The sequence below is a fragment of the Coenobita brevimanus genome, chromosome 64 (genome assembly GCF_032717465.1).
Source record: "Coenobita brevimanus isolate Jiangsu-jjx chromosome 64, ASM3271746v2, whole genome shotgun sequence".
Classification (NCBI taxonomy): domain Eukaryota; kingdom Metazoa; phylum Arthropoda; class Malacostraca; order Decapoda; family Coenobitidae; genus Coenobita; species Coenobita brevimanus.
In genome coordinates this window covers 18,822,838-18,849,513 of record NC_137017.1, presented here as the reverse complement: position 1 = coordinate 18,849,513, position 26,676 = coordinate 18,822,838, and the positions used below count along the sequence as shown (strand labels likewise).

Genomic DNA, 26,676 nt, shown 5'->3' with positions numbered 1-26,676 from the left:
AATCTAGTGATAAAGGATGTGTCAGGAAATACGCAAACCACCATACAGAGTCTAATCCAGTCCAACGAAACAGCCAATGAAGAGATTAAGAATTTGAAGCGGGAAAATGTTGAACTGAGGAGGAAACTTGAAGAGAGTACTAATAAAACGGAGAAGGTGAGTAATGTACTAGAAGAACACAAGGCAAAGTGGGCACACGTAGAGGAAGAACAGAAAGAAGTGGTCAGCTTAAGAGAGATCATCCAGGAAGAAAGGGAAATGAACAAGAAAGAAATGGAAGAAAATGTAGTGAAAATACTGAAGAAAAAAGAGAAAATAGTGAGAGAAACTGTAGAAAGGAACAGATGTGTGATAGTATTTGGAAACAGGGAAGAGGAAGAAAAGGTTAGGTTCGCAAGACTCGAGAGAGACACGAACATGGTGAGAGGAATATTAGGCAAGATTGACCCCGAAGGAAACAAGTGGGTAAAAGAAATTGAGGAAGTAAGGAGGATAGGGCCTTATAAGAAAGGGGAAACAAGACCAATGAGAGTCAAGTTTACATCAGAAAGTGTAATAAATGAGATACTTAAAGTGACCTGGAAATTAAGCAAAGAGGCGGGGATGGAAAATATTATAATAAGAAAAGATCTGAATGAAGAAGAAAGAGAAGCTTTAAAATCATTAAAGGAAGAAGTAAAGGAAAAAAATGATAAGAGGACAGAGGAAGAACGTAATACTTTTTTTGGAGAGTATTGGATATGAAAGTAAGGAAATGGTATTTAAGGAAATAGAAGTGAAGGAAATTAGGGGGATGGTTGTGAAAGATCAGAAGTTGAGGAAGTGGTACGGACAGAGAGTAGGAGAGAAGAGGGTATTAATAATGTCAAAAATAATTTGAAGGTGATATATACTAATGTTGATGGTTTCATATCGACAAGGATCGAAATTAATGATTTCTTGAGAGAACATGAACCTGATGTCATGTGCTTTGTAGAGACCAAATTAAGAGAAGATATTGATGTTCATTTGGGAGATGGTAAATACAAACTGTGGAGAAAAGACAGAAAAGAAAAAAAGGGAGGAGGAGTGATGATAGCAGTGAAGAACAACATAAATGTAGATACTGTGGAAATGGGAGAAGGCAGGGCTGAAGTGATATATATGAAATTAGAAACTGGAGAGAATGTTAAGAGAGATATGGCGGTAGTGTATGTTCCCCCAAAGACGAGAGCATGGAAGGATGACGAATACCATGAGATGTTGTCAGATATGGCTAGCTACTTGCAAAAAATAATTGAGAAAAGCAATAATATAATTTTGGTGGGTGACTTTAATTGTAAAGAGGTGAACTGGGAGGAATGGTACTCGGGAGGCGGCGAGGATTCGTGGGGTACTATGTTATTAAATATAATAATGAATAATGTGATGACGCAGTGGGTCAAAGAAGAGACACGGTTTCGAGGTGAGGACACACCAGCAAGGTTAGATTTACTGTTCACCAAAGAACCTGATGTAATAGAATCATTGGAATATCTCTGTCCTTTGGGAAAAAGTGATCACGTGGTCATTGAGTTCCAGATGTTAATAGGAAACGTCGAGCCAAGAGACGAGCTTCATAGACAGGGAAGATACAACTTTGGCAAAGCAAATTTTACAGGATTGAGAAACTTTTTTGAAAATGCGGATTGGAGAAAATTCAGAGAAACAAGAGAGATACAGAGGAAGTGGGATATCTTTCTAGACCTCTATAATTTGGGAGTGGAAAAATTTGTACCAAGAGTAAGAGGGAAAGAAAACAGGAAAAAGGAGTGGTTTAATAGAAGGTGTATGATAGCCAAAAAAGAGAGAGATAAGGCGTGGAACAATTGGAGAAAGAGAGGTAACGACAGAACAAAGGAAGAATATAAAAGAACAAGAAACGAATACACAAGAATACGTAGGGAAGAAGAAAGGAATTTTGAAAAAGGTATAATTGACAAATGCAAGGATGAACCCAAACTGTTTTATAGATTTGTTAATGGCAAACTGAAACAAAAGGAAGGAATCACCAAGCTGAAAGTAGATGGAGAGGTCTTTAATGATGCGGCAATGCAAGCAGAAATAATGAACAAACGTTTCCAGTCAGTTTTCACTAAAGAAAAGGAGCTTGTGGAAGGGGAGGGAGTGATTAGAAATGTTCCGGTGATGAAAAGATATAAAAGTGGAGGTGCAGGAAGTGTATAAATTACTGGAAACTCAAGATGTAAGGAAAGCCCCAGGACCTGATGGAATTTCTAATTGGGTACTGAAGGAATGCAGAGAACAACTGGCGGATAAAATTCACAGCTTAATTGTATGCTCACTGGAAGAGGGGAAAGTGCCAAAAGAATGGAAGAGGGCAAATGTGGTACCAATTTACAAGGGAGGAAACAGGGAAGAACCCCTGAATTATAGACCAGTGTCTCTAACCAGCATGGTCGCAAAATTGTGTGAGAGAATCCTGAAAGACAGATGGATAAAATATCTGGAAGAGATGAATATTTTGGCTGAATGTCAGTTTGGATTCAGAAGTGGAAGGTCATGTGTTTCAAACTTGTTGAGCTTTTACTCAAGAGCGATTGATGTGGTACAGGAGAGAGATGGTTGGGTGGATTGTGTGTACTTAGACTTAGAGAAGGCCTTTGACAAGGTACCTCATAAGAGACTAATGTGGAAACTAGAATATATAGGAGGACTAAAGGGGAAACTTCTGGAATGGATGAGAGACTTTTTGAGAGACAGACAAATGAGGACAGTAATAAAGGAAAAGATGTCTGGATGGAGGGAAGTAACAAGTGGAGTCCCTCAAGGCTCAGTGTTGGCGCCAGTAATGTTCCTGATTTATGTAAATGATATGGTAGATGGAGTGAACAGTTATGCGAGTCTGTTTGCTGATGATGTAAAGATCTTGAGGAAGATAGAGGTTGAGGAGGATTGTAAAATACTGCAGGAGGATTTGGATAGGATACACAATTGGAGCCGGACGTGGGAAATGAAATTTAATGTAAAGAAATGTAAAATATTGGAAATGGGTAAAAGTACCAGGAGACCATCACTGAATTATTTTTTGGGTAATGAATTAATCACAAAAAGGAGAGAAGAGAAAGATTTGGGAGTGCTGGTCCAAGATAGTTTGTCACCAGAAAAGCACATTAACAAGATAGTTGGAGAGACTTATAAGCTCTTGACTAACATAAGAGTAGCATTTCATTATATGGATGAGGAAATGATGAAAAAATTGATAGTGGCCATGATCCGCCCCAGGTTAGAATATGCAGCGGTAGTGTGGTCCCCACACAAAAAGAAAGATATAAACAAGATTGAGAGAATACAAAGAACAGCAACCAAGATGGTCCCCAGTCTGACAGACCTGTCATACAGAGAGGCTGGAAAAACTGGATTTGCCTTCGTTAGAGGAAAGGAGAAAGAGGGGAGACATGATTGCGGTGTTCAGGACCATGGTGGGAGTAGATAAAATTGACAAAGAAGATCTGTTTGTATGGGATAAGAGAGCAACAAGAGGACATGGAATGAAATTGAAAAAGTCAAGCTGCTTGAAGGATATCAAGAAATATAGCTTTCCTTACAGAAGTATAGACTTATGGAATAGCCTGGACAAAGAGATCGTCCAGTCTAAAAACATAAACGAGTTTAAAGTTAAATTCGACTTATTGAGAAACAGCGACGGAAACCCACGAGCATAGTACATTCCGTGTATATCACAATTAGGTATATTCTTAAATATTTGGAACGACTTAGACAAAGAGGTGGTGCATGAGAAAAACATTCATGTGTGTAAAGGTAGACTTGATAAATGTGGATATGGAGACAGGACAACACGAGCATTGCTCAATTCCTGTATACTACAAATAGGTAAATACAAATAGGTAAATACACACACACACACACACATGTCTGCGACAGAGACGGAGCACTTCCTGGATCGTGGAGAAATAATCGCAAAATCATCGACGAAAAGAAGACCAGCTTATTTGTGATCATGTTAATAAGTGCGTGAGTGGTGGTCCCGTTGGACAGCAGTAAAAAAAAACGCAGTTTCACTCACAAAAAGAACAAGATATAGTGAAAATAGAGTCTCCATATGGTTGATTCATGGAAGAAAGGGACGGTGCAATGTTTACAAGTATCGAGAAAGAGTTCGAGGGCTTCTGTGAAGAGGATGTGGGAAATGGAAGTATTAAGTTGAACCAAACAAGAATAGCAGGTGTAGAGAAAACAGTGGAGAGGAATGTCCGGGAGATAAAAAAGGTATGGGCAGCAATTAAAAGAGTTACAGGAATGGACCACAGAGCAGGAAAACGAGATCAAAAGCTTAAGGAATAAACTGGAAAAAATTAGTACACGCAGTGACGAACAAGAAAGAGAAGTTACCGAATTAAAAGTTAGCAATGAATCAGCCTGTAATGAAATAAATCAGCTTAAGAGGGAGAATAAGAGGTTAGAAGAAGAAAGGGACAGGATGAAAAACAAACTAGATGAGTATGAATCCAAATCAAGAATACAGGACGAGCACATTAAAGAAATCAAGGAGCAACATAAGGGGTGGAAGAAAATTCAGGAAGAAGGAAATGTAAATTTGAAAGAGATTATAGAACAACAAAGCAAGGAAAAAGTGGAGAAGGAAGTGGTTAGGGTACTGAGAAGTAGAGAATCTTTAGTGAGAGATGTAGCAGATAAGAAAAAACGTGTAATAATTTCAGGAGTTAAAGAAACTCCCTACCCTACCCTGACGTATGGAAGCGAGGCGTGGACCTTGCAAGAGGGGAACAAGTCAAGAGTGAGAGCAGTGGAAATGAGTTACTTGAGAGGAGCATGTGGAGTGACGTGGAGGGACAGGTTGACGAATGAAGAAGAGAAGGAACGTTGTGGGGTAGATGTGGATGTGGTTGAAAAGATTAGGAGAAATACACTGAGGTGGTTTGGACATGTGGAGAGGATGGAGAATGAAAGACTGACTAAGAGGGTGTATGTAGGTGAGGTGGAGGGAGGGAGAGTGAGGGGTAGACTGAGGATGAGGTGGAGGGATGGAGTTGAGAGGTATATGAGGGAGGGGGGGGTGAGTTGGGGGGAGGGGAGTCAAATGGTGGGTGACAGAGTGACTTGGAGGCATTTTGTCTGCAGCCACCCTTTGCGGGATTAGGGCGTCGGGCTATAGATAGATAGATAGATAGAAAGAAAAACGTATGACAATATGATCAGACAGAGAATGAGAAGAATTGAGGAAGGTTAAAGAAATAATATCACTTGTCATAGAGGAAAACCACAAAGTTCAAGAAGAGATTAAGGAGGTGTTTAGGTTAGGAAAGTATGAGGAAGGAGGGGCAAGGCCATTGAAGGTAAAGTTTAAGTCCCAAGCAACAGTTAATGAATTACCAGTAGAACATGGATATTATAAGACAAGGAAGGGTTAAAAAATGTTTGGATAAGGAGAGATGCAAATGAGGAAGAAAGAGCTAAGATAAAGGAGTTAGTACAGGAAACAAAGGTAAAAAATGAACAGAGAACGGAGGAAGAGAAGACAGTGTTTTATTGGAGAGACACGGATCAGAAATTAAGGAAGTGGTACCGGCGGAGAGAAGGAGAAAAGAGGGTATAAAAAACATCAAAAAGAATTGGAAGGTGGCATATACTGATGTTGATGGTTTAATATCGGCAAGGCTAGAAATCAACGATTTTTTGAGGGTACATGAACCTGATGTTATGTGCTTTGTAGAGACCAAAATTAAGAGAAGATACTGATGTTCATATGGGAGATGGTAAATACAAACCGTGGAGAAGAGATAGAAGAGAAAAAAACGGGAGGAGGAGTGATGACAGCAGTGAAGAACAACATAACTGTAGATACTGTGGAATTGGGAGAAGGCAGGGCTGATGTGATAAATATGAAATTAGAAACTGGAGAGAATAGCAAGCGAGATATGGCAGTAGTGTATGTTCCCCCTAAGACAAGAGCATGGAGTGATGATGAATACCAGGAAATGTTGTCAGACATGGCTAGCTATTTACAGAAAATGATGGAGAAAAGTAACAATATAATTTTAATGGGTGACTTCAATTGTAAAGAGGTGACCTGGGAGGAATGGGACTCAGGAGGCAGCAAAGATTCATGGGGCACTACATTATTAAATATAACAATGAACAAAGTTATGACGCAATGGGTCAAAGAAGAGACATGGTTCTGAGGTGAGGACACACCAGCAAGACTAGACTTACCAAAGAACCCGATGTAGTAGAATCCTTGAAATATTTGTGTCCTATTGGAAAAAGTGATCATGTGGTCTTTGAGTTCCAGTTGATAACAGGGAACGTGGAGCCAAGAGACGAGCTTTATAGGCAGGGAAGATACAACTTTGGGAAACCAAACTTTACAGGATTGAGAAAATTTTTCGAAAATGCAGATTGGAGAAAATTCAGAGAAACAAGAGAGATACAGAGGAAGTGGATATTTTTTCTACGCTTCTATAATTCGAGTGGAAAAATTTGTGCCATGAGTAAGAGTGAAAAAAACAGAAAAAAGGAGTGGTTTAATAGAAGGTGTATGACAGCAAAAAAAAGAGAGAGATAAGGTGTGGAACAATTGGAGAACGAGAGGTAACAACAGAACAAAGGAAGAATATAAAAGAACTAGAAATGATTACACAAGAATACGTAGAGGGGAAGAAAGGAATTTTGAAAAAGGTATAATAGACAAATGTAAGGATGAACCCAAACTGTTTTATACATTTGTCAATGGCAAACTGAAACAAAAGGAAGGAATCACCAAACTGAAAGTAGAAGGGGAGGTCTATAAAGATGTAGTAATGCAAGCACAAATAATGAACAAACGTTTCCAGTCAGTTTTCACTAATGAAAGTGAGTTTGTGGAAGGGGAAGGAGTAACTAGAAATGTAGTGATAAATGATATAAAAGTGGAAGTACAGGAAGTGTATAAATTACTGGAAATCCAAGATGTAAGGAAAGCCCTAGGACCAGATGGAATCTCTAATTGGGTACTGAAGGAAAGCAGAAAACAACTGGTGGATAAGATTCACAGTCTAATTGTGTGCTCTCTGAAGAAGGGGAAAGTGCCTCAAGAATGGAAGAGGGCAAATGTGGTACCAATTTATAAGGGAGGAAACAGGGACGAACCCCTGAATTACAGACCAGTGTCCCTAACCAGGTGTGGTAGGTGGTGGCAACCATCATCCACTCACTGGATATAGAGATGCCTACTTCTTTTCCTTAGCCTTTATCATTCTTTTTCTGTGTCTGCCCTCCTCTCTTCATATTTCTCCCATCTTTCTTGTCACTTCTTATTGCTTTTCTTTTCTTTACAGGTGGCTTTACATTGAGTGACAAGCCAAATGGTTTCCTGTAAGCCAAGAAACCATTTACTACACTGGGTGGTAACCATATAACCAAACCATACGTGCTCCCTACGTGTCAACAAGTGGGTTGGTGGAGGATTAGTGCCCCTCCCCATAAAACAATTAGCTCAAAGTCAAATGGCTACCCCTTACGGGATTGTGGCGTCTGGCAATAGATAGATAGATAGATAGTCCCTAACCAGCATGGTCGCAAAATTGTGCGAAAGAATTCTGAAAGATAGATGGATAAAATATCGGAAGAGATGAATATTTTGGCTGATAGTCAGTTTGGCTTTAGAAATGGAAGGTCATGTGTGTCCAACTTGTTGAGATTTTACTCAAGAGCAATTGACGTGCTAAAGGAGAGAGATGGTTGGGTGGATTGTGTGTATTTAGATTTGGAGAAGGCCTTTGACAAGGTACCCCATAAAAGACTAATGTGGAAACTAGAGCATATAGGAGGACTGAAGGGGAACCTCCTGGAATGGATGAGAGACTTTTTGAGGGACAGACAAATGAGGACAGTAATAAAGGATAGGATGTCTGGATGGAGGGAAGTAACAAGTGGAGTCCCATAGGGCTCGGTGTTGGCGCCAGTAATGTTCCTGATTTACGTAAATGATATGGTAGATGGAGTGAACAGTTATGCAAGTCTGTTTACTGATGATGCAAAGATCATGAGGAAGGTACAGGTTGAGGAAGATTGTAAAATGCTGCATGAGGATCTGGATGGGATACACGACTGGAGCCGGATGTGGGAAATGAAATTTAACGCAAAGAAATGTAAAATATTAGAAATGGGTAAAAGTACCAAGAGGCCATCTTTGAATTATTTGATGGGTAATGAACCAATCACAAATGCAAGACAAGAGAAAGACTTGGGAGTGCTGGTCCAGGATAGTTTGTCACCTGAAGAACACATTAACAAGGCAGTTACAGAGACGTATACACTCCTGAGTAATACAAGAGTAGCTTTTCATTATATGGATGAGATGATGAAAAAATTGATAGTGGCCATGATTTGCCCCACGTTAGAATAAGCAGCAGTAATGTGGTCCCCACACAAAAAGAAAGATATAAACAAGATTTAGAGAATACAAAGAACAGCAACCAAAATGGTCCCCAGTCTGGCAGATCTGTCATATAGAGAGAGGTTGGAAAAGCTGGATTTGCCTTCCTTAGAAGAAAGAAGATAGATAGGAGACATGATTGCAGTGTTCAGGACCATGGTGGGAGTAGATAAAATTGACAAAGAAAATCTGTTTGTATGGGATAAGAGAGTAACAGGAGGACACGGAATGAAACTCAAGAAACCAAGCTGCTTGAAGGATATCAAGAAATATAGCTTTCCTCATAGATGTATAGGCCTGTGGAATAGTGTGGACAAAGAGATCGTCCAGTCTAAAAACTTAAACGAGTTTAAAGCTAAATTTGATTTACTGAGAAACAGAGACAGGACCCAAAGAGCGTAGCTCATTTCCTGTATGTCACAATTAGGTAAATACACACACACACAAACACACACACACACACACACACACACACACACTCTCTCTCTCTCTCTCTCTCTCTCTCTTGAAATTCTGTGTAGAGAATGTGCATACATAGGTACTGACATTCTCAACACATCCTCTACACGGCTTCAAGTTAAGACTGGGAAATCACTTCCCATTTGAGAAGCAATCAGCGCTGCCTCTTGGCACACTTTTTGAAAAACTAAATTTTCTAAGTTTGGACATTTAAGGCTACCTCATTGACAGATGAACTACTTGATGTTTATCCCATTAATGCTGAGCGGCTGGCATATATTATACTGTATAAGTATTTGGACTCAGAAAAATAGCTTTCCTTATAAACTGTAAAGTATTGTATAGTAAAGTATACAACTACTGTATACTGTGCTCACCATACTGTAGTACTAGTTAATGCCATAGAATAATGGATAAAGCATTAATTCAGCCAGGTTTTTGTGCGTAGGATAATGAAGTTTGTTGGTTAAGATGGCATCAGGCAACTGGGAGGTTACACCCACCACAAATTGACTTAGGACCTACACACAGAATTGCTATGGGAGGGTTGTCTGTCTTTGCTTTGTGTTTCCATCTGTACCAAGTGAATTTTTTGGGCAAGAAGTAACTGGCAACTCCTCTGGTGCTGGCAGGAGGTGGTGAAACACTCAACACGTCAGTGCTTGCCCTGAAGCGAGAGTGGGAGTATGTGGTCCCGTCGCTCCGAGCTTGCACCTCCCTCTTTTTTCGTATGCCCTGTTATTTTCCTAGAGTCGAATTGTTATGCCGGGAAAGTACTGCTCTAGGGATGAGAGGGTCTGTATCACTGCAGGGAGGCAGGACAGTGTCCCTATCAACACGATTTGTGAACGTACTGGACGCACAAAGTCGACCATCATGAAGATTCTTGCTGTAGCACATGGCCTGCCACCTGACGTCGTACCAGAGCACAAGCACGGAGGTGGAAAGAAGAGGATGACTTCCAGAGGTAGAGATATGCTTCTGAAGAGGGAAGTAATCAAGAATCCTCGACTGACAGCAGCAAAATTGAAGAGAATGCATCCCCAGCTGTTACAAGATATCTCAATTCCAACTATCCAACACCGATTGCAGAAGGAGCTGGGATTGCAGAAGGAGCTGGGTTTGCCGAGTCGCACCGCAGCCAAGAAACTGCTTCTCACTGACCGCATGAAGAAGCAGCGTATTCAGTTTGCCAAGAAGTATGCAAACTGGACATTGGATAAGTGGAGAAAAGTAATGTTTTACAATGAATGCACATTTCAAGTGTTCCAGGTGCATTCCGCCAAGGTTCGTCGCCCTGCCTCCTGTAGTTGATATAACCCTGCTTGGACGGTGCCAACTGTTAAGCACCCACAATCAATAATGGTATGGGGGTGTTTCTCTGGTGAAAAGGGAAGGGGAGGCCTCTACTTTCTTCCTAAGAACTTGATGATGAATGGTGGCCAGTACATTCAAGTTCTGAAAGATCATTTGTTAAACTTTTTTGCTATTCATGGGTGACTTTTTCATGCACGATTCAGTTCCATGTCACAAGTTACAAAATGGCTTCAGGATAATTGGATGGAGGTCCTCAACTGATCTGGAAACAGTCTGGATCTAAATCCAATAAACTGCTGGGCAAAGATGAAGAAAATCATGGCAGAAAAGAAGACACCCAGTCTGGACCACCTCAAGAATGAACTGACAAATGTTTGATGCAAAGAAATGTCCTTAGATTACTTTAGAGATCTACGTGATACCATGCCAAAATGCATCCAACTGGTCCTGAAAAACAAGGGAAACATGATTTCATATTATTGAATGCCATTTGATGAACAAACATTGTGATATACTATGATTTCTGTGGTTTTTAATACCTTGTGGGGGGGGGGTCCTAAGTCAATTTGCAGTAGCTGTACTCTTATACTGTACTATACCTGTAGGACAACCCCACAGAAGCAGCTGCTTACCTGCAGATGACAGGTCTACTCAGGCAGACAGAGCAAAGTCAACAACAACAACAACAACAACAACAACAACCATAGCTGGTATTACATAGTAAACATATCTGGGTATACTGACCTCTCCTGTTGCTGTGACATTCTTCCAGAGTGCTGAGTTACCATTACCAATGGTGGTTTCAAGGGCAACTAGCCCTGAGGAAACAACATAAAAATCATCCCCAGATGACAGGATCCCTGGGTATGAAGAAAAGGCCACAGTATGGCCCGGGTTGATGTCTTCTGGACTAGAGGATCCAGTGCGACGGAAAGGCAAGATGTATTTCTTCTGGATCCTCAACATGGACTGGTACCTGTACATTTAAACTTGAGTTAAGTTTCATATCCATCCATCCATCATCCAATCCTATGTCACCCAATGAGAAGCGTAGCAGCCCGGGGCAAGGCAAGTTGGTCTTGACATTTAAGATGGGAGCGACATAACCTGAAATATTCCCCTTAGCCAGGCATTCTATTCACTCATAAATTATTACTGTAATTTCAGTAAAGGAGGTGGTTCTGGCTGCAAAATATCTCTACAGAGGACCAATTAAATCTGAATTTCCTACACTTTTTAAACTAGTGCTTGTTACGGCTAATGTACTGTAGATACGGTATTGACGCAGAAATCTATATACAGTACCTATATGAATGCATGCCCTCTTTCATATGATTCCCATATTTTTGGTCACTAATTAAATAAAATATTTATACTGGTACACCAGAAAACCATTTACTACACTAGTGGTAACCATATATCAGTAACCAAATTATGGTGCCTGTTGGTTTAGCAGGTAATTAAGGCGCTCCAGCCGGATTGAGCCTGTGTAAGCTTATATCCAAGGGGTAGTTGGGTTTTACTGCTCATGTAATGCCACACAGGGATGAATGGGGCTGGTCACTCTCATCTTAAATGTCAGAACCAACTTGCCTAACCCCGGGTTACTATGCTCCTCATGGGGCAACACAGGATTAGATGATGATGATGATTTTTTTTTTTTTGGCTTGCTGAAAACACTTAACTTCAGGAAGCTATAGTGGGAAAACTAAGGTGCATAACAAACTAAAAATTTATACATCTACTTCATGATATTCTCTGTGAACCATTAAGATAAAAGAAAAAAGCAAATGGAGACTAAAAAAAAAAAAAGTTTGTTGCACATCAAGTGAGGAAGTTGACTTCCCTAAGCCTTAGTTTACAGATTAGGATCCCTAGTACAACCTCTAATGATGCCAAAGCAGGTGCTCTCATGAACTAGTTTATGTCTGTTGTTATCTTGTAAGTTGTTTTATTATAAAAAACAGCCAAGTGGCTCAACAGCTCTACTTTGGTTCCTACAACGAGATGCTGACACCCATTCAGTTATTACTAATGATGCCTAACGGACTTCTACCACCAATATCATACAATCCTTAACTCATCTGACTGAGAAATTATTTCAGAATTAGTAGTTACAGCATAATAAAACAACATCATAAAGACCATCCGTTCTGGTTTAAGAAGGGTGAGCAGAAACATTTCCTTTGAAGGAACGGAATGATTTCAGAAAGTTGCATTTACATTACAACTAAATTTCACAAATCTATGATTTAAATCACCTGTGTCAGGGGGCGGGAGGAATTACTCAGACAACTAGAAGCCAAACTGCCGTGCCAGTGATTTTAAGAAGACTCCACCAGTCGAGTGTGTATTCCTCAGAAAGTGATCCAGATAGCCCTTTTCCTTACACACTGGTTTACAGTCAATACCATTTTCTTCAGAATTCCTTGAGCTGATCAACCAGAAAAATTTTTCAATTGTGTGAGTGATCTAACTCACATCTCAGGACATGTCCTTAACTTCATCTTGTCCCTAAGTGACACCAAAGAACTTAACAAAACCTTTTGCCCACTCAATCTGTGTAATATGTCACGACTGCCTGATGTGTATGAGTATGCAGCAGACTTCATCTGCAACGTGATAAATTAAAGCTTCTTAGAAAGTAATTTTTTGCAGTCTGAGAAATGTATCCTGCTTAAGCCACTACTCAAGAAACCTGGCCTTGAAGTCGAGAGCAGGACAAATTTTCGTCCTGTCTCTAACCTGTCTTTCTCATCTAAGATTACTGAGCGGGCCATACTTGATCAGCTCTTACCACTACTGAAACATAACACAGTTGCTCCCATTATTCAATCAGCATACAGAAAATACCATTCAACTGAAACTGCATTAATATGGATTTATAGTGGCTTGGTGGCAAACACCTGCAGTGGGATGCCCTCTCATTTAGTTCTGTTGGATCTGTCTGCAATTTTTGACACAGTAGATCATAAACTATTGTTAGATGACCTGTATTTTTATGGTTTTTGTGGCAGTGCTCTTTTGCTCCTAAAGCCATATCTGTCAGACAGATCTCAGATAGTAATTGCAGATTACACTAGCTCAGATGCTGCTCCCCTTCTGCCCGGAATCCCTCATGGATCAGTTCTGGGTCCAATTCTATTTACAATCTACACAGGTTGTTTATCATCTTAACTTGATGCTCATGATGTGTCCTATCACTTTTATGCTGATGACACTCAGCTCTACGTTGAGATGTCAGATATTACTCATACCAACACCAAGCTTGAATCTCTAATGTCTGATATTAAGATTCGGATGGCAAGATGGAAACTTAGGCTGAATGATGGGAAAAATGAGATCATCATCATCAGAGGACACAGAAGGAGTGACGATGTTGATAATGCCCTGACTTCGAACACTGGTGTGTCACAGCTTCATCCAGTCAACTCTGTTCAAAATCTGGGTGTTCATTATAATTCAAAGTTAAATTACAAAGAACACATTACTCAAGTTGTCAGAAGGTGTAACTTGCATATAAGAAACCTGTACTCTGTGAGAAAGTTCTTGAATAGACATTGCCTCTTAACACTGGTCCAAGCAGTGGTCTTGTCTTGTGTCGATTATTGTAATTTCATGTGGATTGGCGTTCCAAATAATTTACTAACATAAGTTCAGTCTGTGCTGAACAGGGCAGCAAAGCTTATCTTTGGTCTCCCCCCAAAAAATCTCAACTACCCTGTTTCTAACTGAGCTGCACTGGCTACCAATAAAGGCTAGAATTGAATGTAAACTATGTCTTATTACATTCAAGGTTCTTGAGTTTGGTGAACCAAAGTATCATGCTAAACTGTTAAAATTTCCATTGACATGGCCTGGTGAGACGTTATGTGGTGATGATTCCTTGTGTCTTGATGAGCCTGGAGCCATTCACTGGTCATCTTTCTCTGTTCTTTTGTGTACAGAGCCCCTATGTTATATAATAGATTGCTGCTGTCCATGAGACAAACCTCTTCTACTGACTCCTTTCAGAGACAGCTAAAAGACTTTCTCTTTTCAAAATGTTACGATCTGGAGAGAGGTACTGTGACGGATGATTATTGGGTTTAATTATTGCCACTTTCACATTTTAACTGATGAAGTTCGTACTGTGTACAAGAGATGTCACAATTCTTGTCCATTTGTAAAAATAATGCATACTTGTGTCAGGCACTGGTGCTTTTGAGAAACAAAAGACCAGATTATTACTGGGGAGTTAACATTCCTAATAAATTTCTTTCTTTGTGAACATGGGAGGAGTTACAATAAGCAAACTGGAATGAAATGGATCTGGACAGCCTGTGGAATGCATATAGAGATTGCTTAGTTAGGAATGCTAAAGTGGTGTGTGGTGTGGCAAGAGTAACAACAAAGAAGAAAGGTACAGCATGGTGGGATGAAGAGGTTAAGAGACCAGTGGAGGAAAAGAGGAAGAAGTAGTTAGAGTGGTTACAAGACAGGGGTTCAATTGAAACAAGAACTGAATACATTGAGAGCAAGAAGCATGTGACGAGACTAGTGAAGAGGAGAAAGTAGGAGGTAACTGATGATCTAGGAAGAAAAATGAATGCAAATTACTCTGAAAATATAAAGTTATTTTGGAAAAGGGTGTGGAAATGTAGAAGTGAAAGCAGAAAGAAATGTGAAAGTGTGAAGGATGTACGTGATACATGATTAACCCATGGGGATGAAGTAAGGACCAGATGGAAAGAATATTTTGAAAGCTAGATGAATGAGAATAGAGAGAGCAGAGCCACTGTAAACATTATTGAATTGGGGTGTGTGCAGAGAAGGAATGCAGAGACAGGAAATGTGACACTCGCCCAAGTGAAGAACGCTGTGAAACGGCTGAAGAATGGGAAAGAAGTTGGGGTTGATGAGGTGTATGCAGAGATGATTAAGCGTTGAGAGACAGCATAAAGATGTGCTTGTTGGATATATGTAAGAAGGGATGGATGAGTGAAACTGTGCCATCTGAGTGGAAAAGACTGTGATTGTATCCCTGTATTTACCTAATTGTGATATACAGGAAATGAGCTACGCTCGTGGGGTCCCGTCTCTGTTTCTCTATCTATCTATCTATCTATTGCCAGACGCCTCAATCCCGTTTGGGGTGGCCACAAACAAATCGCCTCCAAGTCGCCCTGTCCCCCGCCATTTCACTGCCCTGCTCCCAACTCACACCCCCCTCTCTCATATACCTCTCCACTCCATCCCTCCATCTCATCCTCGGCCTCCCCCTCCCTCTTCCCCCCTCCACCTCACTCATATACACTCTCTTCGTCAGTCTTTCACCCTCCATCCTCTCCACAATAAGTCAAATTTAGCTTTAAACTCGTTTAAGTTTTTAGACTGGACGATCTTTTGTCCAGGTTATTCCACAGGTCTATACATCTATAAGGAAAACTATATTTCTTGATATCCTTCAAGCAGCTTGGCTTCCTCAGTTTCATCCCGTGTCCTCTTGTTACTCTCTTATCCCATAAAAACAGACTTTCTTTGTCAATTTTATCTACTCCCATCATGGTCCTGAACACTGCAATCATGTTGCCTCTCTTTCTCCTTTCTTCTAAGGAAGGCAAATCCAGCTTTTCCAGCCTCTCTCTGTACGACAGATCTACCAGACCGGGGACCATCTTGGTAGCTGTTCTTTGTACTCTCTCAATCTTGTTTATATCTTTCTTTTTGTGTGGGGACAACACTACTGCTGCATATTCCAACCTGGGGCGAATCATGGCCACTATCAATTTTTTCATCATCTTCTCATCCATATAATGAAAAGCTACTCTTATATTAGTCAGGAGTTTATACGTTTCTCTAACTGTCTTGTTAATGTGTTTTTCATGTGACAAACTGTCCTGGACCAGCACACCCAAATCTTTCTCTTCTCTCGCTTTTGTGATTGGTTCATTACCAATCAAATAATTCAATGATGGCCTCTTGGTACTTTTACCCATTTCCAATATTTTACATTTCTCTGCATTGAATTTCATTTCCCACATCCAGCTCCATTCGTATATCCTATCCAGATCCTCCTGCAGCATTTTGCAGTCCTCCTCAACCTCTACCTTCCTCGTGATCTTTGCATCATCAGCAAACAGACTTGCGTAACTGTTCACTCCAGCTACTATATCATTAACGTAAACCAGGAACATTACTGGCGCCAACACCGAGCCCTGTGGGACTCCACTTGTTACTTCCCTCCATCCAGACATCTTATCCTTTATTACTGTCCTCATTTGTCTGTCTCTCAAAAAGTCTCTCATCCAATCCAGGAGGTTCCCCTTCAGTCCTCCTATATGCTCTAGTTTCCACATTAGTCTCTTATGGGGTACCTTGTCAAAGGCCTTCTCCAAATCTAAATACACACAATCCACCCAACCTTCTCTTTCCTGAAGCACGTCAATCGCTCTTGAGTAAAAACTCAACGAGTTGGAAACACATGACCTTCCACTTCTAAATCCAAACTGACTATCAGCCAAAATATTCATCTCTTCTAGATATTTTATCCATCTATCTTTCAGAATTCTTTCACACAATTTTGCGACCATGCTGGTTAGGGACACTGGTCTATAATTCAGAGGTTCTTCCTTGTTTCCTCCCTTATAAATTAGTACCACATTGGCCATCTTCCATTCTTGAGGCACTTTCCCCTCTTCCAGAGAACACACAATTAAACTGTGAATCTTATCCACCAGTTGTTCTCTGGATTCCTTCAGTACCCAATTAGAGATTCCATCTGGTCCTGGGTCTTTCCTTACATCTTGAGACTGATTGGAAACGTTTGTTCATTATTTCTGCTTGCATTGCCGCATCCTTATAGACCTCTCCTTCTACTTTCAGTTTGGTGATTCCTTCCTTTTGTTTCAGTTTGCCAATGACAAATCTATAAAACAGTTTGGGTTCATCCTTACATTTGTCTATTATACCTTTTTCAAAATTCTTTTCTTCTTCTCTGCAGATTCTTGTGTATTCATTTCTAGTTCTTATATATTCTTCCTTTGTTCTGTTGTTCTCTCTCTTTCTCCAATTGTTCCACGCCATGTCTCTCTCTTTGTTTGCTATCATACACCTTTTATTAAACCACTCTTTTTTCCTGTTTTCTTTCCCCTTTACTCTTGGCACAAATTTTCCCACTCCCGAATTATACAGGTCTAGAAAAATATCCCACTTCCTCTGTATCTCTCTTGTTTCTCTGAATTTTCTCCAATCTGCATTTTAAAAAAATTTTCTCAATCCTGTAAAGATTGCTTTCCCAAAGTTGTACCTTCCCTGCCTATAAAGCCCTGCCTATAAAGCTCGTCTCTTGGCTCCACATTCCCTGTTATCATCTGGAACTTAATGACCACATGATCACTTTTTCCAATAGGACAAAGATATTTCAAGGATTCTATTACATCGGGTTCTTTGGTAAACAGTAAGTCTAGTCTTGCTGGTGTGTCCTAACCTCGGAACCATGTCTCTTCTTTGACCCATTGCGTCATAACATTGTTCATTGCTATATTTAATAATATAGTGTCCCACAAATCCTCGCTTCCTCCTGAGTCCCATTCCTCCCAGTTCACCACTTTACAATTGAAGTCACCCATTACAATTATATTGTTGCTTTTCTCAATCAGTTTCTGTAAATAACATGCCATGTCTGACAGCATTTCCTGGTATTCATCATCACTCCATGCTCTTGTCTTAGGGGGAACATACACTACTGCCATATCTCGCTTGTTATTCTCTCCAGTTTCTAATTTCATATTTATCACTTCGGCCCTGCCTTCTCCCATTTCCACAGTATCTGCATTTATGTTGTTCTTCACTGCTATCATCACTCCTCCTCCCGTTTTTTCTTTTCTGTCTCTTCTCCACAGTTTGTACTTACCATCTCCCATATGAACATCAATATCTTCTCTTAACTTGGTCTCTACAAAGCACATAACGTCAGGTTTATGTATCCTCAAAAGATTGTTTATTTCTAACCTTGCCGATATTAAACCATCAACATGAGTATACGCCACCTTCCAATGATTTTTGATGTTTTCTATACCCTCTTTTCTTCTTCTGTCTGCCGGTACCACTTCCTTAGCTTCTAATCCATGTCTCTCCAATAAAACACTGTCTTCTTTTCCTCCGTTCTCTGTTCATTTTTTACCTTTGATTCCTTTACTAAGTCCTGAATTTTAGCTCTTTCTTCCTCATTTGCATCTCTCCTTATCCAAACATATTTAAACCCTTCCTTGTCCGATAGTTTCCATGTTCTGCTGATAATTTCGTTAACTGTTGCTTGGGACATAAACTTTACCTACAATGGCCTTGCCCCTCCTTCCTCGTCCTTTCCCAACCTAAGCACCTCTTCAATCTCTTCTTGAGCTTCGTTGTTTTCATCCATGACTATTATTTCTTTAACCTTGCTCAGTTCTTCTCTTTCTCTGTCTGATCTTATTGTCACACGTTTTTCTTTAACTCCTGAAATTATTATACATTTTTTCTTATCTGCTACATCTCTAACTAAAGATTCTCTACTTCTCAACACCCTAACCACTTCCCTCTCCACTTTTTCCTTGCTTTGTTGGTCTATAATCTCTCTCAAATTTACATTTCCCTCTTCCTGTGCAAAAATAAAGGTGAGTGAAGTGAGTGCAGGAATTATTATGGCATAAGTTTATTGAGTGTGGTAGGGAAGGTATATGGAAGAATTATTACAGTGAAAATAATAGAGATATCAGAAGTCCTAGTGAGTGATGAACAGGGTGGCTATAGGAGTGGCAGAGGACGTGTGGATTAAATATTTGCAGTAGTACATAGTGGAGAAGGCTTGAGAGAAGGACCATAAGGTGTTTATGGCATTCATGAATCTGGAAAAAGCATACGACAAAGTAGACAGAGAAGGATGGATTGTGGAAGGTTTTGCACATGTATGGAGTAAATGGTTAGCTGCTAGGTGCTGTCAAGCTTTTATAATGGTAGTGTTTTTTTTTTTTTTTTTTTTTTAATGCAAGAAAGGAGGAACCAAAGGCCAGGAGCCTGCAAATTGTTCCTTCCAAGAAAAAACAAAAACAATACAAAAGAGAGCCAAATTCAAGGTCGGTTCATTTTGAGATGCCTGGACACACTGTGCTTGAAAGACTGGAGATCATAGGAAGTAGGAAAAACGGACAGAGGGAGACAGTTACAGAGCTGACCTGCTGCATAAATGATGGACTGGGAGTAATGGTTAACTCTTGCATTAGAGAGTTGGACAGAAAAGGGATGAGAGTTTGTTGCTAGATGGGTGCTACGCACCCCTCACAGAGGTGGAGAGATGCAAGCAGACAGTTCAGAGATGCAATGACCATTGAAGTAGCGACAGAAAATAGATAAAGATGCAACAGTGTGGCGAAGAGACAGAGGTTGAAGGAAGCCAATAAGAGGAGAAGAGTTAATGGGGCAAAAAGCCTTTGACTCCATCCTATTGAGAAGAGTTGTACGTGGGGAGCCTCCCCAAACATGAGAGTTGTACTCTACACAGGGGCAAATAAAACCCGTGTATAAAGTCAACAAGTCTGCAGGGGTAAAGAAGGTACAGAGTCAGCTTAGCACACCCAATCTCTTGGAAGCAGATTTTACAAGAGATGCTGGTGAATCTCTTGAGTGTGTGGAAGAGTTTTGTTATTTGGGAGACATGTTATGTGCTGGAGGTGGGGCTGGAGCTAGCTCTGTGGCTAGGGTGAGAAGTGGTTGGAAGAAGTTCAGGGAGCTCTTGCCTTTCCTGACATTGAGAGGGCTCTCCCTACGTGCTAAGGGGTCTTTGTATGCAGCATGTGTTAGGAGTGTAATGCTGTATGGTAGTGAGACCTGGGCAGTGAAGGAGGAAGACATTCGACGGCTCAGACGTACTGAAATGACAATGATTAGGTGGATGTGCAGTGCGTCCCTGCGTCCAAGGCCTGGAGGGGTTGGGTTTACAATGGAAGAGTTGAGAGGTAGGATGGGACTGGAGTGTATTGGTGTTGTGATGAGGAGAGGTAGATTGAGGTGGTTTGGACATGTGGAGAGGATGGGGGATGATAATTGGGTGAGGAAGGTGAGAAGTGTTAATATTGGGGGTGGGGTTGTGAGGGGTAGACCGAGAAAGACATGGGACGAGGTCATTAAGTGTGACCTTAGGGTTAAGGGACTGAACAGGGAGGCTGCAATGGATCGTGCAGCGTGGAGAGCCGCCATTAGGTGACCAAGGCCGACACATGCAAGCATGTTGGAGCCTTTAAAAACGAAACGAAATGAAACGATGCAATATCATCCTTCCACGATAAGTCCCGAGTGAATGAAACCCCAAGCATGTTCAAGGATGATACAGGATTGATCTGAATGTTATTAAACATTAGTGGGCACTCCTGTGGATTGTGTCGGGTTGATAGGTGTAAAAACTTACTTTTTGATGCATTAAAAACAACAAGATTATTTTTACCTCAATCAGAGATATGAGCCAAGTCAGAAATTAGGTGTGCCATAGCCTCATCCCTTGTTTGTTGAAGTAACTGTTGAGATGGACATTGCAAAGAACCGAATGGAAAGGTGAAGGGTGAAGTCATCAGCGTATGAGTGGATAGGGTTAGAAGTACAGCTTAGAAGGTCACTGATGAATAAAAGGAAGAGAGTTGGTGATAGGACAGAGCCCTGAGGAACACCACTGTTGATTGATCTAGGAGAAGAACGATGGCCGTCTACAACAGCGGCTATACAACGACCAGATGGGAAGATATTGATGAAGGCACAGATAAAAGGATAGAAACTGTAAGAGGGCAGTTTGGAAATTAAAGATTTATGCCATACATGATTGAAAGCCTTTGAGATGTCAAGTGCAATGGCAAAGCTTTCGCCAAAGTCCCGATACGAGGATGACCAGGAGTCTGAAAGGTAGGTGAGATCACCAGTGGAGCGTCCCTGGCAGAACCCATACTGACAATCAGAAAGAAGATTGTGATAGGAAAGATGCTTTAAAATTTTTTTGTTAAGAACTGACTCGAAAACTTCTGGGACATAGGATGTTAAAGCAACTGGATGATAGTTAGAGAGTTGAAAATGGTCATCCTTCTTTGGGACTCACTGAATGAGAGCAAACTTCCAGCAAGAAGGAAAGGTATGAGTTGAGGCGAAAGAATTTACCTTAGCAGGGTGTAAGCACAGAAGTACAGTTCTTGGGGACAACAGGAGGGACTCCATCAGGCCCATATGTCTTGTTAGTATTAAGGGCAGAGATGGCACAAAATACATTAGCTGACGAAATTTCAATGTCAGCCATGAGGAAGTCAGAGGGGGACGTGATGGAGGAACAGCACTGGAATCATCTAAAGAGAAAGTCTGAGTGAAGAGATCTCCTTTATCTGTAGAAGAAATAGCTACAGAGCCATCAGGGTAGAAAAGAGGAGGGAAGGATGATGAGGTGAAGTTGTTAGAAATGTTTTTGGCAAGGTGCCAGAAGGAACGGGAAGAATTCGAGTTGGAGAGTTGAGAGCATTTAGTATGGATGAAATTATTTTTAGCAGAATGAAGAACAGACTAAGCACGATTCCGGGCAGAAACATAAACAAGATGTGATTCAGGGGCTCTGGTACCTTTTATAGGCCCTCTCCTTGTTGTGGACAGCATCAGAACACACGTGATTAAAACAAGGCTTTCTTGCATTAGTCAAAGGATATGAGAAGGGAATGCATGATTCCATGCCCGAGAGAACAGCCTCCGTAATGCGCAAAGCACACTCAGATGGCTCCAGGGCATGGAAGCAATAGTCACTCCAGGGAAAATCAAAGATGCCTGAGGGCCTCCCAATCCACAGCTCCCAAGTGCCACAGACGATGTTTCTTTGGAGGGTCCACTGGTCGTACCGGAGCGATAGGGCAGATCAAGGTAATAAGGTTGTGATCGGAGGAGCCCAATGGAGAGGAATGACTAAAAGCCTAAGATGAAGGATTAGTTTTAAGGAAGAGGTCAAGTATGTTGGAGCTCTCTCCAAGGTGGTCAGAGATATAGGTAGGGTACTGTACAAGCTGCTCTAGGTCATTAAGGATAAAAAATACATAGGCTTATTCACCAGGTGGATCAGCAAAATGTGAGGAGAGCCAAAGGTGATGGTGAACATTGAAATCTCCTAGAATGGAGATTTCAGAGAAAGGAGAAATGGATAGAATGTGTTCCATCGTAGAAATAAGACAGTCGAAAAGTATTTTATAGTCAGTAGAATTATGGGATAAGTAAACAGCGCAAATATATTTAGTCACAGAATGACAGGAAAGCCAAAGCCAGAGTAGAGAATTCAGAATCAAGTTTAGGAACACGAGAGCAAGATATGTCGTTGTGTACATATATGAACAGCCACCTTTGGCTTTGAAATAAGTATAGAGAAAGTAGGAGGGAACAGAAAAGGGTTTGCTGTCAGTTGCCTCAGACAGCTGAGTCTCTGTCAGGAAGAGAAGGCGAGGTTTAAAGGAGGAAAGGTGGTGTTCAACAGAAAGTTAGAGGAAAGGCTGCGCGAATGTTACAGAAATGAATGAGAAGTGAGTCAGACAGTGGTTCCAGGCATCTTGCTGAGTCGTCACCAGGAAAGGGGCAGATGGGGGCACGTATGGTCCCCCCCTTCAGGGACTCTGAGGCCTGGTCATTTTGGCTCTTTTTTTTTTTTTTTTTTTTTTTTTTTTTAAGGAAGTGTAGTGTGTACTGTGCATGATGAATGGTGTTGACATTTACAGAAAATTATATTGAAGAGCATGCTGGCCTACTCTCTGAATTCATGTTCCTTTGTGGTTGAGAGTACCTCCATGTGGCGAAGCAGAAGAATATGCATGATTAGTTCATGGATGGACAGCGCATTTACGTCTCCATCCAGTTCCTGGGACATGATAGTAAGATACACGTCACCCATTTATTTGGTTATATGGTTACCACCCAATGTTGTAAATGGTTTCCTGGATAACAGGAAACCATTAGTCTAGCCGCTCAGTTTAGAGTCATCTAACGAAGGAGTAGGCAGAACTACATTGGTTAAGTGGATCATGGTCTCCACCACCTTCCACAATAGAATGAAGTGAAGTGAGGTTGTAAAACGCAGCATGTCTTTAGAGGTGAAGTAAGGTGAGGTGAAAAGTGTGGAGAGGTGAGGTTATGAGATGAAGAGTGCAGTAGTGGGTCAATTTTAGATGGCGACCGGCCGAAAAAATTTAGTACAGAGCAATAAAGATGAGAGGGTGGAGGAAGGAGAGAGGTTGAGGAAAACTAAGGAACGAAGATGGGGTATGAGGACATGCAGGAAGGTGAGCGAGAGAAGGAAGGAGGGGAAGAAGGTGAACGATGGAAAAAAAAAAAAAAAAAAAAGCAGGGGTGACAGAAGGTTGGGAATGAAAGATAATGAGAAGGAATCAAGAGATGAGTGATGGTAGGGAGGGAAGGAAGAAGGGAGGGTGTTACTGAAACACTGAAAAAGTTCAGCAAAGGGGGATGGTCAGGAACTAGTCCCAAGGGCTGATGAAATGGGTGCTCCAGCTCTCCCTGTCATCAGCTTTCCATCCACCTTGGGAGTACTGCCCTGCTCGACTGGTGCTACAGTAAATATGCATCTATGTGAATGGTTCACAATCGGTGTGCGCAAGCAACAAGGTTGTGTGATGTCCCCATGGTTGTTCAACATATATATGGATGGGGTGATGAGAGAAGTAAAAAGGTGAGCAATGGAGAGGGGGATGGTATTGGTAATGAATGGCGATGGATGGAATATCTCAAATTTGTCGTATGCTGACGATGCGATACTACTTGCAAATACCGGACATGAACTTGGTAGACTAGTGCACAGTTTTGCTGATGTCTGTGAGCGTTACGCCTTCGGAGTAAATGTTGAAAAGAGTAAAGTGACGGTTATTGAGAGAGAAGGTGACCCCCAATGTGATGTTACAGTGAATGGAGAGAGACTGGAATTGATAGAGTTCAAATACCTGGGTCCAGTGATGGAAAAGAGAGGAAAATGTGCAAAAGAAGTGGAAAGTAGAGTGACACAAGGAAGGAAAGTAGCTGGTGCAATGAAGGCCTTGATAAGAAACAAAGGCTTGAGTGTTGCAGCTGCATGAGGCTTACATGAAGTAGTGCTACTGCCAACTTTAACATATGGATGTGAGACTATGATGTGGCATGAAAATGAATAGTCAAGAATGACAGCAGTAGAGATGGGACTGCTGAGGAATGTATGTGGAATACAGAGAGTGGATAGGATGCGAAATAATGTGATTCATGTGATTCATACCACATTGAGTACACCGCTTCTCATCCGATCAGCGAAGTTAAGCAACGTTGGGTCTGGTTAGTACTTGGATGGGTGACCGCCTGGGAACACCAGATGCTGTTGGCATCCCTACATGTCAAGTGGGGTTGGTGGAGGATTAGTGCCCCTCCCTGTAAAACAATTAACTCTAAGCCCTTGACCACCCCGTTTGGGATACATGGCGTCTGGCAATGAATGAATGAATGAATGAAAGATGTGGAGTGAGGAAGTCTGTGGACAACAGAATCGATGAGAATGTGCTGAGATGGTATGGTCATGTGGAGAGAATGGATAACAATAGAGTGGTGAAAAAGGTATATCTAAGCGAATCTGAAGGAGGGAGGAGACGAGGTAGGCCAAGGAGAAGGTGGAGGGATATGGTGGATGTGTGTGTGAGGAACAGAGGTTTGAAAGTCAGTGAGGCTACGGGAATGACAAGAGCTCAAGCTGGCTGGATGAATATTGTAAGGAGAAGCACATGATCAGGGATTTTTTAGCATGACAGCGTCCAGACTGACTCCATCAGATACATTTATGTGAAGCTACAGTACACAGTGAAAGTTTTTGGTGTACCTGATAGAGCAATGATTGCGAGGCTTGAATGGTGAGTGAATGGAAGCGTGGCTTATGGATTGGGTAAATCTGGGCTGACTGGATGTTGCTACTCCTCACCCTGCCCTAGGATGGGAAAGGTCTGGACGATGATGACATTGATGATGATGTGAATGGTGTCTAAACAGTTTAAAGCAATAAAAGACTTTTACTTAAATGAAAACAAAAAGAAAATTAAATTTTTCTCTGCACACGGTAGGGACGCTGAAAGCAGTGAGGAAGAACTTGAGGGTGACATGCATTCAAAAGGGAAAACTGGCAGATACAGAGATTCAGTATGTATATTCTATATGAATGATTTATGAGTCTACATTATTTTAGACCACTTACGAGTTCCAAGTAACATGGGAAACATAAAGGTCAGAATTGCCGGGCAGGACTTTGATGAGTGCTGAGCAGTGGCCATCACGGGGTCCACGTCCAGAAGATACCCATTCCTCAATGCTCATACCACCCAAATTTGGGTCCAATGCTGATTCAAGGTCTTCAATATCACCAGCCAAATTCATCCACCTGAAGAAATTGACATTAATCCTTAACTAGGTAAGACACCACTCAGAAAATTTAAAATGGTCAGTGTCAGTCAATTTTATTCATTTAGGAGAAACTCTTGCTCAAAAGAATAAAAGATGTTCTTGATTAACCCTGACAGTCCCTGAAATCTTACAAAAGTGGATACAATTGTCTGACACTAGCAAGAATTAAATATAAAAGATATCCCCTGGCTAAAAGGTTTACTGAAATGGTTTCTAACCCTTACAGGCAAGAGTTGTTTTGGCAAAGCTGAGTAAAATTGTCTGCAACAGCCATTAAACACACACACACACACATTTGTTCAAACAAAAAAGAAAACAAAGTAGCGAAAGAATGCGCACAATCAGCTGATCATTTGTTTAGTCTACAACTGACCCAGGGAATGTAAGTACTATATATGCTTTTAGTACTGCAAAATGACCACATACTTCAGTAAAGTAAATTTGGAAAAGTAAAGGGATAAAGGTAGAAAGCAGGACAATGATTTCTACCAAGAACTGGTTGAAATGGAGACTCACAATAAACTGGTGGAACGAGTACACAGACTAGAGATGGCTTTTCAAAATGAGATTGATGAAATTAAGAAACAGATGCACTTGTAAAAGGAAGAAATAGAAAAATTAGGAAAGGAAGTCAACAAGAAAGACACAACCATAGATGAGCTGACAGTAAAATTGGGTTCACTTAGGAGAAAAATTAGTGAAATGGCAAGTACAGCAGTCAACCACAAGAGTATTATGGAAGAGTTCAAAAATGATACAGAGACAATTAGACAAGTCTGATAGACCAGAACAGTGATACTGAAGAGAATATAACACAGGTGAATAAAACTGTGCAAAGCTATAAAAATGATGTGGAAACCACTTATGCTGAAATGGTGAAAGTAAAGAAAGACTTAGAAACAAGGGTGAAAGAAAAAAGGATTAAAAAGGAAGTGAAAAGAATAATCTAGAACAATCCTAAGTTAGTCAGAGATTCAGTAGATATCAACAAATCTACTGTATAGTAATCACTGGTATAG

At 40.9% G+C, this 26,676-nt stretch overlaps 1 protein-coding gene and 1 pseudogene across 1 annotated transcript in view; one reads left to right on the top strand and one right to left on the bottom strand.

The window, feature by feature from the left end:
• The window catches only part of lama (phospholipase B domain containing lamina ancestor), a 242,324-nt gene that overhangs the window by 64,777 nt on the left and 150,871 nt on the right, over window positions 1-26,676 (bottom strand). Inside the window, exons 5-6 of the mRNA XM_080276085.1 lie at window positions 25,452-25,634; window positions 10,958-11,189 (exon numbers count right to left, since the gene is read on the bottom strand). Coding sequence (XP_080132211.1) covers window positions 10,958-11,189; window positions 25,452-25,634 — 415 coding nt within the window. The remainder of the gene's footprint in view (window positions 1-10,957; window positions 11,190-25,451; window positions 25,635-26,676) is intronic.
• On the top strand, window positions 24,477-24,596 carry LOC145404809 (5S ribosomal RNA; annotated as a pseudogene).